Here is a 17,053-nt window from a genome sequence, read left to right on the forward strand (position 1 = left end):
TTTAACTGTGATTTAGTTACATATTTTACAGTTTGTTCAATAAAAGTCTCTATAAATAGCTTCCAAGGAATAATAGAACTCTATCAGAACCTTAAAAAAAAAAGGCAAAATTAACCTGTTAATCTCCTTGCTGGCTAAGAAACAAGTTCAGTGGGTCTCTCCATGCTGAAAGTGGAAGGGATAAAGAGGAATATAAAATGTTTATTACATATTGGGAGGAATTCGAGGTATTACGTTCTGATTGGTTCATTTGGGACATAGAAATTCTTCCTTTTGATTTTTTTCTGCTTCTGTCACAAAAGCACAGGCATTGCTTTATGACGATGTCTGAGGAGGGATATGAAAGTGTCTGTTAGGCTCAAGGACACACAGCACTTTCTTTGTATGCGCATGTTGGGAACTTGGCAGAGCTTTAACAGTCTCCCCTTGTCCTACTCACATAAACAGCAAGTTAACATGTACGCTACGATCTTGTAGGAACTCTGATTAAAAAGGCCTTGGCTTAACTGAGTCCCTTTGTTTTCCTTCTGTTATAAAAATAAATTTTTGTACCATCTCATGAAATAACAGCTGTGCAGTAGCATATCTGACTCTGGAGACCAGGCATTGAAAGAAAAGTAAGAGTAGCCATGACTGTTAAAAGGAGAAACTGGAAGGCACTTGAGAATGATGACCAAAGATTCCTCACTTGACCAGGAGGTCAGACGTTAAGGCTCCTGCTGAGTCCACATTTGATAGCCCAGTTGTCTTTTAGTTTGAGTATAGATTGGTCAACTTTCCTTATGGAATTATTCCATAAGAAGCAGGAAGTATCAGCCATATTGTATATTTTTCTTGGCTTGCCAGGAAGAAGTCCAGGGCTATGCTGTGATCTACAACCACTTGGATCAATGACTTTAGTTTGTTGTACTTTTAGGGCTTTACAGTATTATTTATTCTTTCAGTCAATGTTAACAACACATTTTTGATATATTTTTCAAGTTACATGACCCCCTTAGTTGAAGATAGAGCCCTAAGGATTCTAGCTTTAAGGGAGTAACAGTTTTTTGTTTTTGTTTTTTTCTCTAGGGAGATCAGTGCCCCTTCAGACACTCCCAGAGAAGCATGGTCTCCTGAAGGAGATAGGAAGGAAATATCTAAAAATGTCTAATTATTACATTGTTATATATACTTTTTATTTATATATGCAAGTTAGGTTTTGATGAAGTAAATATGCGAAACCATGTTGTTGATTCAGGAAATAAAGATTAGAAGGGCCACATATAGTTTTAAAAACAAAAGAGCAATTACTTGTAACAAAAGTAACAAAGGAATTCTTTTATCTCTGGGGTACAGATAACATACATAGAATTAAACAAAATTTGCAGAGATTGTCATAGGACTATGAAGGCTATTAGGCTAGTTAAAATATATAATTTTGCCCATATATCTGTATAAAATCCCATTCCTGAAGGAATTTGTATTTGGGTTGAGACTTTGACTAAGTTCTAAGACAGGCGTGGGGAGTAAAACAAACCAAGTGAAAATTGCCATGGCTGTAGATAGTCATTTTAAAGGGATAAGCTGAGTTTCTGCAAACCAGTACATTCCAGAGGGTGTAAGAATGTATTGGGTAAAGGATAAGGATAAAAAGTGATTTGAAGGCTGGTAGGTATCCAGATTTTACCACTGGTAATTTGTAAAGACAAACTTTCTCTGAAACGAATGCTGATAAACCATCTAGGATGTAAATGTTCAAGGTCCAGTTTGGGATAAACATAAAAGCACAAAAACTCAAGTTAGGTAGCTCTTCCATGACCCCAATATGGCCAGCCAGTGTTTTCCTTGAGGGGAAATCCCTAGTTTTGTAGGTATAAGGTAGGGAGTTAGGTTAAGGCTTAATCAAGAGGATCACACATAAGCTATACAGATTGAGGGAAACAATCGGAGCAGGCATGGGCAAATCCTAGACACAAGCAAGTTTTTTGTGACACCTGCTTACAGGTTCAGCGAGTAAGATTCAGAGAGTTTATTTCGTACATAGACGACAAATTCAGTATCAGCATAGGGTCAGCTTCTCATGTCCCTTGTCCTACAGGATAACACTGAAATCAAAGAGGCCAGAGGATCATAGGTAATGTGAGTGGTAGGGCACTCTTGTTGCTGAGGAACAGTTTCCATACTGCAGCTATGCAGTTTTTTTCAGCCTGCAGCTGTACACTTAGGAGTGGGCAAGGTGGAAAATCTAAGTCCTCACCGGAAGCAGGGAAGGTGGATGAGAAATTGCCTTATAGCAGCCTCCCACGAAATAAGGAGGTGGGTGAGAAATAGCCTTGCAGCAGCACCCATCTTTCCATACTTCGGGGGGACCACAGGGCATCTGCTAAGGTTTAGGTCAGCCTGTGGTTGAGCCTTGCCTGTGTGGCCTATGTGGAGACATGTAGGGTTGCCAGGGCACTGGTACAGAGCAGTTCCCCTACATTTATCATCCATGGTAAGGGAGAAATGACAGGATGAATTAGAACAAAGCATGAAAAGTGCTACAAGCAATCATTTTCAAGCATCTAGAAAATTTGTGTTCTCTTGGTTTTAGGATAAGCAGTCTACTTCTATAAACTTGTCTACTCTGAAGAATGTCTTTTTTGTAGTGATCATTATCAGCTTATCCCAGGAAGCTTGTGTTCATGAGTGATATCTTTGTCATATCATCCATCAGGAGCACTTGTATAGTCTTTTATTGAGGCTTTTGTGTTTCTTCCAGAAGACTCAGTTTCTGATCTATAGCTTGTAACAGGAGCCTTTAGGCAAGCATAAAGAAAAAGCAGACACTGCCTGTGGAGGTAAGACTGAATGGTTCAGGTTAATTTATTTTAATAGCCAACAATATCAAAATGGAGAAAAGTAGAATTCTCTGTTGAGGCGTATCAATTTGTAAGGATTTAGTGACTAGTTACCTCAGAATAAGAACAGTGAGGGCATTGGCCAGTTTCAGAGTCTTTAATTTATACTACAGTGTATTATGATTTTCTCTAGTTGTCTCCAGTCTAGATATTTAAATCTAGAGATAAAATCTTTAAAAATTTTATTTTATTATTTTTTAAAATGAGATTGAGATAGAATTCACCTTTTAAAGTATACAATGCACTGATTTTTAGGATGTTCCAGAGTTATGCAACTGCTACCACTATCTAATTTTAGAACACTTTCATCACTCCTAAAAAAAACTCTGTACCTATTGACAATCATTCCCCATTCTTCCTCTAGTCTAACTGTCTTTATGGATATGCCTGAGAGAAATTCTTTTAAAGATAATTTTGTTTATTAACTGGACGGTTATGTACATGTCTGTGACATGAATATGACTCCTTCTAAAAAGGACATAATCATTCTATTATTTTTTTAAATTTATTTATTTACTTTTGGCTGTGTTGGGTCTTCGTTTCTGTGCGAGGGCTTTCTCTAGTTGGGGCAAGCAGGGGCCACTCTTCATCGCGGTGCGCAGGCCTCTCACTATCGCGGCCTCTCGTTGCAGAGCACAGGCTCCAGATGCGCAGGCTCAGTAGCTGTGGCTCACGGGCCTAGTTGCTCCACGGCATGTGGGATCCTCCCAGACCAGGGCTCGAGCCCGTGTCCCCTGCACTGGCAGGCAGGTCCTCAACCACTGTGCCACCAGGGAAGCCCCCTATTTTTACATTAATAAAAAGTCACCCATATATGGTTGACTTAGGAACTTTTAATTTATTAAATTAAAACAAATTATCTTGGGTTTAGTAACCACAACAGCTTTCATAATAGTGTTAATTCAAAATCTAGAGAATGGCAAGCACTCTTGATTACTTCTATTATCTCTTCTATTTCTGATTTTTCACAGAGCTGGATTAGTATCTGATACATTGGTAGGTGCTCAGTCAAGAAAGCTTTATTTTATTTTGGTGACAGAGCTAGAATTAGAATCCAGTTTTCCTCCTACTAAGTCTCCTTTTTCCATTATGCCACACATGCTTTCCATCTGTGCCCAAAGGTGATTTTTTAAAGCATTGGAAGCAGCTCATAGAAGTGTGGATCATTGTTCTTCATTTCCTTTTACTCTCCTTTATGTAACCAAACATAAATTTACAAATTTAAATGTGTTATTGTATGAATGTTGAAATGATAAAGAGGCTAAAGGAAAAGAAAGAAAAAATCTTAAACTTTCAGTGTTTTACGTTTAATAACAAATATAAATTCCCGTATGTCACAGGTAAAGAATTTAAGTATTCAGCTTGAGCACTTTATTTAAGAAGCTCTAGTCAAAAATGCTAATTATGAATTAGTGGTTTTAAGGTATGATTTAAGGAGCTCAAACTGGAGGAGAATGATGGTAAAAGAAAGGATTAACACCTGTAGATCTTGTTGTTGTTTGCATTTAGATTTTACATGTAGACAGTAAAATGCACAATTCTTAAATGAATTTTTAAGCATTGATGAATTTTTACACACGTGTATATGTAGTAATCACCATACCCATCTATAGAGAATATTTTAACAACCTAGGAGGCTTCTTAGTACTCCTTTTTTGTCAGCTGTAGCCCTCCAAGAGGTCATCGCTGTTCTAACTCGCATCAGCATAGATTAGTTTTGCCTGTTCTTGAAGTGCATATAAATGGAGTCAGACATTGTGTCTGGCTTCTTTTGCTTATGTCTATAACGTTCATCGTATTATGTGTAGCAGTACAGTCGTTAATTTTTTTTGGCTTTATAGTATTCCATTATGTAAATGAAACGCTATTTATCCATTCACCTGCTCATGGAGATTTGGGTTGTTTACAGTTTTTTACCATCATGACTAAAGCTGTTAAAAAACTTTCTTATACTTGTCCTTGGGTGAATATATGCACTCATTTTTCTTGGGCCATAGGTATTATAGTGTTATGAAAGCTCAAAACTTTTTAAATTAAAACAGCCAGTATGCTGAACCTGCCTCACGTGAAATTTTCAAGTCCACCTAAATAGACATATACCTCTGATTTTATGATGGAAACTGGAGAAAAACAACATTGACTTCACAGTCAATACAGGGTGATATTGTGTGCCTGTTCTGTAATGGCAGGGGTTATGGATATTCTACGTTCAGTCATTCAGTAAAAAGCAGGGCACCGTGCTAGGGGTTAGGAGATACAGCTGTGAAAGACACAGTCCCATACCCCGCTTTCACCAACCAATAAGCAAGTCATTCAGACATAACGTGAAGAGTGCAGAGATAAAGAAATGAGAATTATTAGGGGAGTGCTTAGGATGGAGCAGCTCACCTAATCCTGAGTAGTCAGTGGAGGCGTCTTGCAGGAAGGGACATCTAAACCGGGTCCTAAAGATTGAATTGGACTTAGTCAGGTGAAGGAGGTGAGAGGGTGGATGTTGAGAGGAGCAGGGCAGTGAGAGTTTTTAAGGCAATGTTTAAGGCTTGGGGACTTGAGGAATTGAAATTAGCTGGTTAATCAGGGACTCAATTATAAAGGGCCTTTTGGGGTCAAGGAGTGTTGACATCATCCTCAGGTCAGAAGGGAATCACTGATACTGTCTTTTTTATTATGGAAAACTTCAAACACATACTGATAGAATGGTAGAATGAATCCTCATATACACATCCCACAGTTTCAGCAATTACCAACTCATGGCCAATCTTGTTGAGACCGCTTCCTTCATCCTCAGTGGATTGTTTGAAGCAAATTTGAGACATCACATCATTGAAGATTTTTAACAGGAGAGTGCTACATGATCAGTTTTGCATTTTAGAAATCACACATTTCTAGTAATTTAAAAGTGTCTTTAAAATGCACATACCATAGTTTGTGTGCTTCTCATTTGCTTCCAGTCACAAAAGACATTTATCTTTCTGTATCACCATGTAATATTTGTAGTTGTTTGCATTTTTTCAAACTGTATGGAAACAGGATAAAATGTTAAAATTATTTTATGTATTTATCTTCCCATGTAGATCAGTTGGTTAATTTGCATTTAAAATACGGTTAGTGAACGATGGGGCTTCTATAACTATAAAAATGTCATAATTAATATAAAGATTTGTAGATTTTGGGTTTTACTCTGAATATTTTTTACAGATTCAAGTTGAGGAATTTATTATTCTGCTTTTGTGGTTCAGGTTTCAGTAGGTAGATTACTTATCTACCTATTGAAATTTGTCTTCTTATTGAAGTTTACTCTTATGGTGAGAATTAATATATTACATTGCTTTTATTTTAAAGCTATTTATAGCTGTCTACAGGTCACTAAGTTAAATTCCTTCCTGTAGTTAGAATGTTTGCTTCCTAAAGTGTTTTAATTTCTTTCTTCCTCCCTTTCTTCCTCCCTCCCTCCCTCCCTCTCTCCCTCTTTTTCTTTCTTTCTTTCATTTTTATGGTAGCTTAGTATTATAGATGGTAACTATTGCTGTATTACCTTGGGATACTATTGCATTCATGCATTCATTCGTTTACTGAGTGAGAGTCAATGCTCTTACTCTAAATCAGAGGTTGGCGAACTATGGCTGCTGAAATTGCTTCTTACGTTCTTGAAGGGTGTTGTAAAAAAAGAGAGATTTTGCAACAGAAACCATATGTGGCCTGCAAATTTAACATGTTTACTATCTAGCCCTTTATAGAAAATTGGCCAACCCCTGATCTAAATGAGTATAACTTAAATTCTTGGCTCATGCTTTTTTTTTCTTTTGGAACTGTTTCTGTAAGATTCTCTTTAGAATTGACATTTGAAAATTAAAATTTTCATTGTCTTTTACAGAGAAGATGGTGAATTAGAAGATGGTGAAATAGATGATGCAGGATTTGAAGAAACACAAGAACAGGAAGCAAAAGAGGATGAAAAGCAGAAAAATGAGAAAGCCTACAGAAAATCAAGGAAAAAACACAAGAAGGAAAAAGAGAAGAAAAAGTCCAAAAGGAGAAAACGTGAGAAACATAAGGTTAGTTAGAATCTACTTTTTATTCTTTTGGTAAATTTTTATGAAATATAAAACACTGGAAATTACAAAGTATAAATCATTGCCTATTTTCTTATAAAATATATGGATTAGATCTTTTTATGTGCTTAAGAAATTTTATGAACATAAAGATTATATGAAATGTTTTAAAGATTTAAAAAATATTCATGAGAACCTTACTGTATAGCACAGGGGAACTCTACTAGGTTCTCTGTGGTGACCTAAATGGGAAGGAAATCCAAAAAAGAGGGGATATATGTATACGTATAGCTGATTCACTTTGTTGTATAGCAGAAATGACACAACAGTGTAAAGCAACTCTACTCCAATAAAAAAATTAAATAATCAAAGTAACTTTTAATGCAAATTAGAATAAATCTTTTAAATTGATGGAAGATTGTATGCAAGAATACTGAAAGCTTAAGGAAAGAAAGTTTCATTCTCTACAGATGTAGATTAACAGCACTGGCATTGTCCATCCGTTCATTTATTTATTCATTTGTAAGTATTATTGCGTGCTTGCGTGGAAATCTCTGTGCTGTATGCTGGGGGTTATAGTAATGAATGAAATGGTCTCTGCTGTTATAGAGATTACACTGAAAAGGGAAGGAGAGAGACAGTAAACAATTGAAAAACAAATGCTATCAAGAGAGCAATTGGGTGCTGGATACAGAATAATGTGGATTGCGGTTGAGAAGAAGGGAAACCTATACTGACAGAGAAATCAGAGAAAAGTTGGCAGCAGTGGTGGGGTAGTTTTTGAAACTCCCTGAATTTCCCCCATAAAAACAGAGCAATTAGAATAGCAAAACCAAAAATTCATTGGCAACATCTACCAAAAAATGAAGTAACAAGTTATCTTCACAAACCTCAAAAATAAAAAAGGATAAGGCCAAACCACAGACAGCAACAAGACCAGAGTAGGATCAGCAATTGTGTGAAATGAAGAGAGGGAAGGTAAAAAGAACTTCCAGAAAACAAATTACCAACAGGTATTCATCTCAGTGCAGGAGTCCCCAGTGAACATGGAAAGCCTGTCGGCCAAACTGAGAAACAGCAATGGAAACTGAGAGGGGGCTTTACTAGCTCCCAATTCCCGCATGAGTATAAGGTGACCACGTAAAATTGGATGGTGCTAGAATGGTCTGTGCCTGATGAATACTCATCAACTAAATCTCTTCTAGGACAGAGTCCCACCCTGAGGAGAAAACTGCTAGGAGTAGAATCTAAGTTGAGAGGACAAGAATACTAGGGCCAAGGAAAGAAAATGGGGGAAGGGAGCAGGGGTGGCGTATCTCAGAAGATACACAGCCATGTTTTTTGATACTTCATGTGCTAACGACAGAAGAACTAACCCTAGAGAGTGAAGCTAGGAAAGTTTTCCTGGCTCATTCCTCCTTTGACACATGAGCAACAAGATTGGACCATGACCACATTCCATGTAAGTTATTCTTATTAAAAAAAAGAGGAAAATGGGGAGAATAATATTCTTCCAGAAAGGAAAGAATGCCCACAAAACATGAAAAACTTAACCTAACATTTCAAAATGATTTTTAAAAATTAAGAAAATAATACAGACTATGATCAAACAGCATCAGCAGAACTGGGGGAAAAGGGAATCCTTTGGTCATTTAGGCAAAAAGACCAAGCCACTTATTAAGAAAGGAAAGTCAGATTTATAGAAAAATTTTTGATATCAACATTTTATGCCAGAAGATAATGGAGTAACGTATTTGAATAAAACGCAAGCCAAGCATTTTATTTCCAGCTAAATACTGAACTTCAAATATAAAGTTCTCAGAAAAACTGTATATAATAGAAGTCAGGAAATATTATCATAAGACCTCTCATAGAATCTCTTAGAGCACACGTTCAGATAACCAAAATGACTGGTTGAAAAAGTGAGAGTGATCTACATACACTACGTATTAGTCTGTAAAGCTAAGACTAAATGATGGACATGGGGGGCAGTATAGTATGTATTGAAACATTACAGCTGTAAAAAACGTCAGGGAAAGCAGAAGAATATATGGTAAGCAGGATAACCTTCTTGGTAGTTTTTTAGTTATTAACTGAGACTTTTAAATATACTTCAAATTATTATCCTGGGAATGAAAGAGAGGAAGTAGAAGAAGAGGTTACTGCCTAATTTCAATATTGGTCCTACTAGTAAACAAATAGTATGCAAAGAAGGGATAGGGACTAAGGTTATTGGAAAAAGACAACTGGAAAGAAATACCTGAAACAAAAATATAATCTTTCTAATACCAAAAGATATACCTCCCAACAATGCAAAATCCAACTCTAAGCTGTGTAAAAGAGAAAGATTTTAAAAGTGGGTAAAACCATCGTAAAGCAATTATACTCTAGTAAAGATGTTAAAAAAATAAAAAAATGAAAAGTGGGTGAAGCTATACCAGGCAGATGCAAAGAAAGAAAAGGCAGAAATCACAGTGTTGATATATGAAAAAGTCAAATTTAGGTCAAAAAGGCATTGAAAGAAACAAAGAAGGGCGTTTTATAATGTTAAGGTTATAATTCACAGTGAAGATTTATTTATTTATTGTTATTTAATATCCCCTTAAACATCAGTTTTCATAAGAACTATGAGAAGAAATAGACAGGAATACAGTAATAACAGGAGATACACCAGTATACCTCTCTTAACCCAAGGAGATTAATCAAATGGATGAAAAGGTGGTAAGGATATTAAAGAAATATTATAATATTATAATATATAGTATTATAAATATTATAAATATATAGTAAGCTCTGAATCCTGAGAATATATCTTCCTGTCAGGTATACTTGGAATATTCATAAAAACAGACCATGTCATAGGCAACAAAGAAAACTCCAATTAATTTGATGGAGTAGAAATAGTAAAAAGAGCAATCTCAAACCACAATGCAATAAAACTAGACATAAATAACAAAGTCGAAAAACAGAAACACCTTTGAATGCAGACTAGATCTGCCGAATTTCATGAAAATAATAATAGAATTTGACATATGGAAGGTAGCTAAAAAATTATCAGAAGAAAAATTATTATAGTATTAAAATCTAGAAAACAGCAAAGTAAGACAGAAACAAAAAGGAAGGGCTTAATAAAGTTATAAGTAGAATTTAACAAATTAGAATGAAAAGTCAGTAGTTTTTTTTTTTTTTTGGCCATGCCGCACGGCACGCAGGATCTTAGTTCTCCCATCAGGGGTCGAACCTGTGCCCCCTGCAGCAGGGGTTGGCCAAACTAATTCAGAAAAAAGGGAAACGCAAAAACAAAGTTAGATATTTTGAGGCTAAGAACTTTTAAAACCATCAAGTCCTGGTTCCTTTTTAACAGTTCTTCCTTTAATTCATCTCTCTTTCCTCATAGATAGGTACTTTCAACATTTTGCTTGAAAATCTTAACTAGATCACCTAGTTCATTAGACACATTTTCTACTTTCCACATTGCTGAATGTAACAGTGTTGCTAGATTTCTGCCACTGCATAACAAGGATCTCCCTTTTTCCAGTTTTAATAAGATCTCTCTCACTTTCCTTTTAAGTCACCCCAAAGTCCAAAATTTTACTAACAATAATTCAGGGTGATCTAGGCTTTCACTAGTGCCCTCTTAAAATCATTCCAGTTTCTATCCACTGCCTGGTTCCAAAACCAGTTCTACCTTTTAGATATTTGTACTGGCAGCACCGCATTTCCAGATACCAAAACCTGTATTAGTTAACTACTGCTGCGCAACACATTACCCCAAACTTAGAAGCTTAAAACAACAAAAGTTTGTCTCCTAGTTTCTGTGGGTCAGGAACGTGGGCACGGCTTAACTTGGTATTCTGGCTCAGCGCTTCCTGCGAGGTTGCAGTCATCTCCTGACTAAGGCAGGATCCTCTTCCAAGTTCGGTCATGTGGCTCTTGGCAGGCCTCCGTTCCTCACCATGTGGACCCCTTTACATACCACTTCTTTGACCTCGTGCTTTGGCTGGCTTCCTCCAAAGCAAGAGAGCAAGAGAGAGCATCCAGGATGAAAGCTACAGTCTTTTTTATAACCTAATCACTTCTGACAAATTCTGTTTGCTAGAAGCAAGCTTCTAAGTCTAGTCCACACTCAAAGGGAGAGGAATTAATCTCCACCTCTTGAGGGTAGGAGTAATAATGAATTTGTGGACAATTATTATTAGAGAAATGCCATTTAATTGATTTTATATTTTGCATTTTCACTTAATAGTACAGATAAACATTTTGTTGTTTCTATAAAATCTTCTAAAATACCATTTTAATTGATTGCTCTGTATTGTATTATACTTTAGTGTCATTCTCTTACTATTGGACATGGAGATTTTTTGTGATAAATCTTGAAGGACAGGTAGGAATTAGCTCGTTGACCAAAGAGACACAGAGAGTACAAAAGCAAAAAGGTGTGAAAAGGCTGGCATGGTTTGGGGAAGTCACTGAAGTCCCTAAATTCTTTCTGTTACTGTTTGAATATTTAAAGGGGTCACTAAATGGCTATCCTGTTAATTAGTTCTTGACTATGTCTTTTGCCCTCTTTACTCACCACATTGTGGTGTCATGTTTGTTAAGAGTTCTATAGGAAGCATAATCACTGAGACTTGAACTTTATTTATTTTTAAAACATTTATTTATTTGGCTGGGCTGGGTCTTAGTTGTGGCATGCAGGATCTTCTTTACAGCATGCGGGATCTTTAGTTGTGGCATGCGGACTCTTAGTTGCGTCATGAGGGATCTAGTTCCCCAACCAGGGATCGAACCAGGGTCCCCTGCATTGGGACCGTGGAGTCTTACCCACTGGACCACCAGGGAAGTCCCTAGACTTGAACTTTAGTACTTACCAACCAAGTGTATTGAAAGAAATAATCCACCAGTGTATTATAGGTAAAATAACAAAATTAAGGGAACACTTTCAAACACCAAACAGATACCAAACAATAACCAAAAAAAAGAAACTCAAAAATTCTGAAATAAAAAAAGTATACTATCCTTTTCACTTAAAAATTTAATAATTTTTAATTACTCTCTACTATTTCCAGCTATTTTTAATGTAGTCCAATTGCTAATTTGGGGTTAATAATTACTTCTTATTACTGTAGGTGAGCCACATACATTTTTTTTATAATAGCCTTCCTAATGACTTCTTAACGTCTGTGTTCTAGACTCATTTTTGGGGGCTAGCCTGAAGAATCTTCTCCCTTAAACAGAATCTTCTCTTCTCTGATGGCTCTTCCTGAAGCAATGCCTCTGTTTGAACTTCTTCTTAAGCAAGCCTTACCCCTTTAGTGTTCTTCAAGGTAAAGGTTTTCTTTTGAGCCAGAGCTGACTTCTGCTAGTAACAGAGCAAACTTGGCTTTTAAATGGACAATATTTATTTCAAGTCCTAACCAAAAAGATTAGGTAGTTAAGCTTGAAGCATTTCATAGCATAATTATAAAAAGATCTTCATATCACCTATCAGATCAACAAAAGCAGAATTAACAGCACCCCAAAACTAAACCCCAGAACATTTAAGAACAAGGTGGAGGAAAACAGTTTGTCTTCTTAAACCAGCATTTAAGAATGGAGTAGAAGAAAACAGATCCTTCTACTGTAAAAGTATCAAGAGGTCAATTTAGTTCAGCACATTTTTACTGAGTTTGTTCTAGTCTTAGATGCTGGGAATGCAAGGATGATAAAATACAGAGTCCGTGTCTTTGTTGATAAGAACTTCAAAAAAATTTTTTAAAGAGGGTGCTCAACCTGGGAAGGTAATTATTTTGGCTAGATGGAGGATATTTCGTGATTTTTGATTTTGAAATTGCATTCATACTTGAAAAAGCTTATTCTTGATATTTGTCAATCACTGTCAATTACTTGTGGTTTGCATTTCATCTTTGTTCAATTTTGTGGGTTGGATTTATGTTATATTTATAATTTGGAATGTTTTGATATCTTTTAGATTTAGGGTACTTATGCAATAGATTAAGAACTCTAAAGCTGTTTTAGGTAAAAATAAATTACTTCATACTCTATTCATGTTCTAGGACTCTTTTTGGTGATGAGGAACCAATTTTATTTCCTTTAAGATTAACTTAGGGGCTTCCCTGGTGGTGCAGTGGTTAAGAATCCGCCTACCAATGCAGGGGACGCGGGTTCGAGCCCTGGTCCAGGAAGGTCCCACATGCCACGGAGCAACTAAGCCCGTGCGCCACAACTACCGAGCCTGCGCTCTAGAGCCCGCGAGCCACAACTACTGAGCCCACATGCCACAGCTACTGAAGCCCGCGTGCCTAGAGCCCATGCTCCACAACAAGAGAAGCCACCGCAGTGAGAAGCCGTGCACTGCAACGAAGAGTAGCCCTCGCTCGCAGCAACTAAAAGCCTGCACGCAGCAGCGAGCACCCAACGCAGCCAAAGATTTTAAAAATAAAGATTAACTTAAATTTAAGATCACTTTAGAGCATAGAGGTGCAGTATTTTCTATTTGAAGTCCTTGGGCCACAGGGATGATGGGGAAAATGCTGTCATTAAAATCCCCGAGAAAAGAGGAAGATGTACTATTCCTCAGAAAATTTCAGAAGAGTTGGGGTGGAGGTGGTCTTTGGAACAAGAATTTTCCAGTTAATACTTAAGAACCTACTAGGATAATATAATCTGTTGGTTGGCACCTCTGGCTGAAACAAGCTTATCTAGTTACTAGTTAAATTTTCTTCCTTTTGTAAATGTAACATTTTTGGTTTTTCCTTCTTTTAGCATAATTCTCCATCCAGTGATGATAGTTCAGACTACAGCCTTGATTCAGAGGTCGAACATACAGAAAGTTCCCACAGAAAAAGAAGTGGTTTCTACAGGGATTATGACATTCCATTTCCTCAGGTATGCCTTTATTTTTATTGTCATAAAATATACAGAACATAAATTTACCATTTTAACTATTTCTTTTTCTCTCTCTTTTTCTTTTGAATTGGAGTATAATTGACCTACAACACTGTGTTAGTTCCAGGTGCACAACATAGGATTCAGTATTTCTATACATAAAATGATCACCACAATAAGTTTGGTTACCATCTGTTGCCATACAAAGATACTACATTATGATTAACTGTTCTCCCCATGCTGTACATTTCATCCCTGTGACTCATTTATTTTGCAACTGGAAGTTTGTACCTCTTAATCTCCCTCACCTATTTCATCCCCATTCCCCTCTGGTAACCACTTGTTTGTTCTATCTGTGAATCTGTTCCTGTTTTGTTATGTTTGCTCATTTGTTTTGGTTTTTAGATTCCACATATAAGAGAAATAATAGTGATATTTATCTTTCTCTATCTGCCTTATTTCACTTAGCATAACGCCCTCTAAGTCCGTCCTTATTGTCACAAATGGCAAGATTTCATTCTTTTTTATGGCTGAGTAATATTCCATTGTATATATACTGCGTGCATATATATATATGTGTATATATATATATACTGCATCTTCTTTATCCGTTCATCTGTTAATGGACACTTAGGCTGCTTCCATATCTTGGCTATTATAAACAATGCAGCAGTGAACATAGGGGTGCATATATCTTTTCGAATTAGTGTTTTTATTTTCTCTGGGAAAATACCCCAAAGTGGAATTGCTGGATATTTGCTGGTTCTATTCTTAATATTTTGAGAAACCTCTGTACTGTTTTCCACAGCGGCTGCACCAATTTACCTTCCCACCAGCAGCGTACAAGTGTTCCCTTTTCTCCACATTTTCACCAACACTTGTTATTTCTTGTCTTTTTGATGATAGCCATTCTGCCAGGTGTGAGGTGATATGTCCTTGTGGGTTTTTGTGGGTTTTTTTAAATTAATTACTTATTTTTGGTTGCATCGGGTCTTTGTTGCTGTGCGCTGGCTTTCTCTAGTTGCAGGGAGTGGGGGCTACTCTTCATTGCGGTGCACGGTGGCTTCTCTTGTTGTGGAGCACAGGTTCTAGGCACACGGGCTTCAGTAGTTGTGGCACGCAGGCTCAGTAGTTGTGGCTTGCAGACTGTACAGCGCAGGCTCAGTAGTTGTGGCGCATGGGCTTAGTTGCTCTGCGGCATGTGGGATCTTCCCGGTCCAGAGCTCAAACCCGTGTCCCCTGCATTGGCAGGCGGGTTCTTAACCACTGTGCTACCAGGGGAGCCCTATCCTTGTGGTTTTGATTTGCATTTCCCTGATGATTAGTGATGTTGAGCATCTTTTCATGTGTCTGTTGGCCATTTGTATGTCTTTGGAAAAATTCACTATTTTCACCATTTTAAAATATACAGTTCAGTGACATGAAGTTTATTTATGTTGTTGTGCAACCATCACTCTGTCCATTTCCAGAACTTTTTCATCTTCCTAAACAGAAGCCATGTACTTATCAAGCAATAATACCTAATTTCCCCCTCCCTCCACTCCTGGTAACCACTATTCTACTTTCCATCTCTATGAATTTGCCTGCTCTAGGTGCTTCATATAGGTGGAATCATGCTGTATTTGTCCTTTTGTGTCTGGCTTATTTCACTTACCATAATTTTTTCAAGGTTCATCTGTGTTGTAGTACGTATCAGAATTTCCTTCCTTTTCAAAGCTGTATAATATTCAATTATATGTATATACCACATTTTGTCGATAGATACTTGGATTGCTTCCACCTTTTGCGCGTTGTGAATAATGCTGCTATGAACGTGGGTGTATAGGTATCTCTTTGAGACTCTGCTCTCAATTCTTTGGAGTATAGACCTGGGAGTGGAACTGCTTGATGATATGTTATTTCTACATTTAACTTTCTGAGGAACTACCAACTGTTTCCCACAAAGGCTGCACCATTTTACATTTCCACCAACAATGCATGAGATTTTTCTGATTTCTCCACATCCTTGTCAAGCTTGTTATTTTCTGTTTTTGTTTGTTTGTTTTGTTTTGGATAACAGCCTTCCTAATTGGTGTGAAATGATATCTCACTGTGGTTTTGGGTTACTGCTTTTCAAAGAGAAAAATTAAACTTTCAATTTCATTCTTTGCTTTCTGATATTAAAAAAATATTTTATAAGACATATGCTACAAATTTTAAACCTTTGAAAATAAAGAATACGTCATGTATTTGTCTGTTAGGGCTGCCATAACAACATACCACAGACTGGTGGCTTAAACAGCAGAAATTTATCTTCTCACAGTCTGGAGGCTAGATCTGAGTCCAAGATCGAGGTGCTGGCAGGTTTGGTTTCCTCTGAGGGCCACAAGGGAAGGATCTGTTTAGGTCTTTCTCCTTGGCTTGTAGGTGGTCACCTTCGTGCTGCTTTGTCCTCACATGGTCATTCCTCTGTGCACGTGGACTCCTGGTGTCTCTGTGTGTCCAAATTTCCTCTTATAAGGGCAGCAGTCAAATTGGATCAGGGCCCACCCTAACATCCTCATTTTAACTTAATCACCTCTTTAAAGGCCCTTTCTCTAAACACTGTCATATTTTGAGGTACTGGGGGTTAGGGCTTCAGTATATGAATTTTGTGCCACCTACCTCTTCAAGTGCAAACATTATTTGATGTGTTTTAAACAGAAAAAAATTTAAAACAACATGATATACTTTATGTCTTCCTTAAATATGTTGCACTGTATGAACAGAATCTTCAATCTGAATATTATTTTGTGCTAGAAAAATCCTGATGCTCTCAGGAGCACTGAGGAGTATTCAGGTCAGCGTGCGTGTATCTGAAAAACCCCAGACTTTCTGAGTTCTGGTGGGTGGGTGTCGCTAAGGCTTCCGCTTTTTCCAGACTCTGGACTCCTTTTGTTCCCAAAGATTGAAAGGATAGTCAAAAGTGCTGTTGAACCTTTTCAGATGATTTTTCATGCTGGGCTGATGCTTTCAGAGCAAAAACAGCTCCAAGTACTGCTCACTTCTGGGGATTTTCATCTACTCCATGGGTAACGGTTCAGTAATCCTTCACTAATTTGTCAGCTCTCTGATGTCTACAGTGGTCTGAAAAAAATATCTTGTCTATCTTTGCTGCATTTTTTTAGGAGGAGGACTGATCTGAATTAAATTACCTAGTCTGCCATTAGAAGAGAAAGTTCAGGATCATTTCCTTCATATGTGGTTTAGTGTTGA

The 17,053-nt window shown here is 37.1% G+C and overlaps 1 protein-coding gene across 2 annotated transcripts in view; it reads left to right on the top strand.

Moving 5' to 3' along the window:
• Window positions 1-17,053, top strand: part of ZC3H6 (zinc finger CCCH-type containing 6) — an 80,267-nt gene that overhangs the window by 12,354 nt on the left and 50,860 nt on the right. For both annotated transcript variants that reach the window (XM_022599041.2, XM_022599042.3), the window contains exons 2-3: window positions 6,754-6,934; window positions 13,697-13,819. In XM_022599041.2, coding sequence (XP_022454749.1) covers window positions 6,754-6,934; window positions 13,697-13,819 — 304 coding nt within the window. The remainder of the gene's footprint in view (window positions 1-6,753; window positions 6,935-13,696; window positions 13,820-17,053) is intronic.

The sequence above is a fragment of the Delphinapterus leucas genome, chromosome 13 (genome assembly GCF_059928025.1).
Source record: "Delphinapterus leucas isolate spDelLeu-1000000601 "Yukka" chromosome 13, BTC_Dleu_Yukka2, whole genome shotgun sequence".
NCBI lineage: Eukaryota > Metazoa > Chordata > Mammalia > Artiodactyla > Monodontidae > Delphinapterus > Delphinapterus leucas.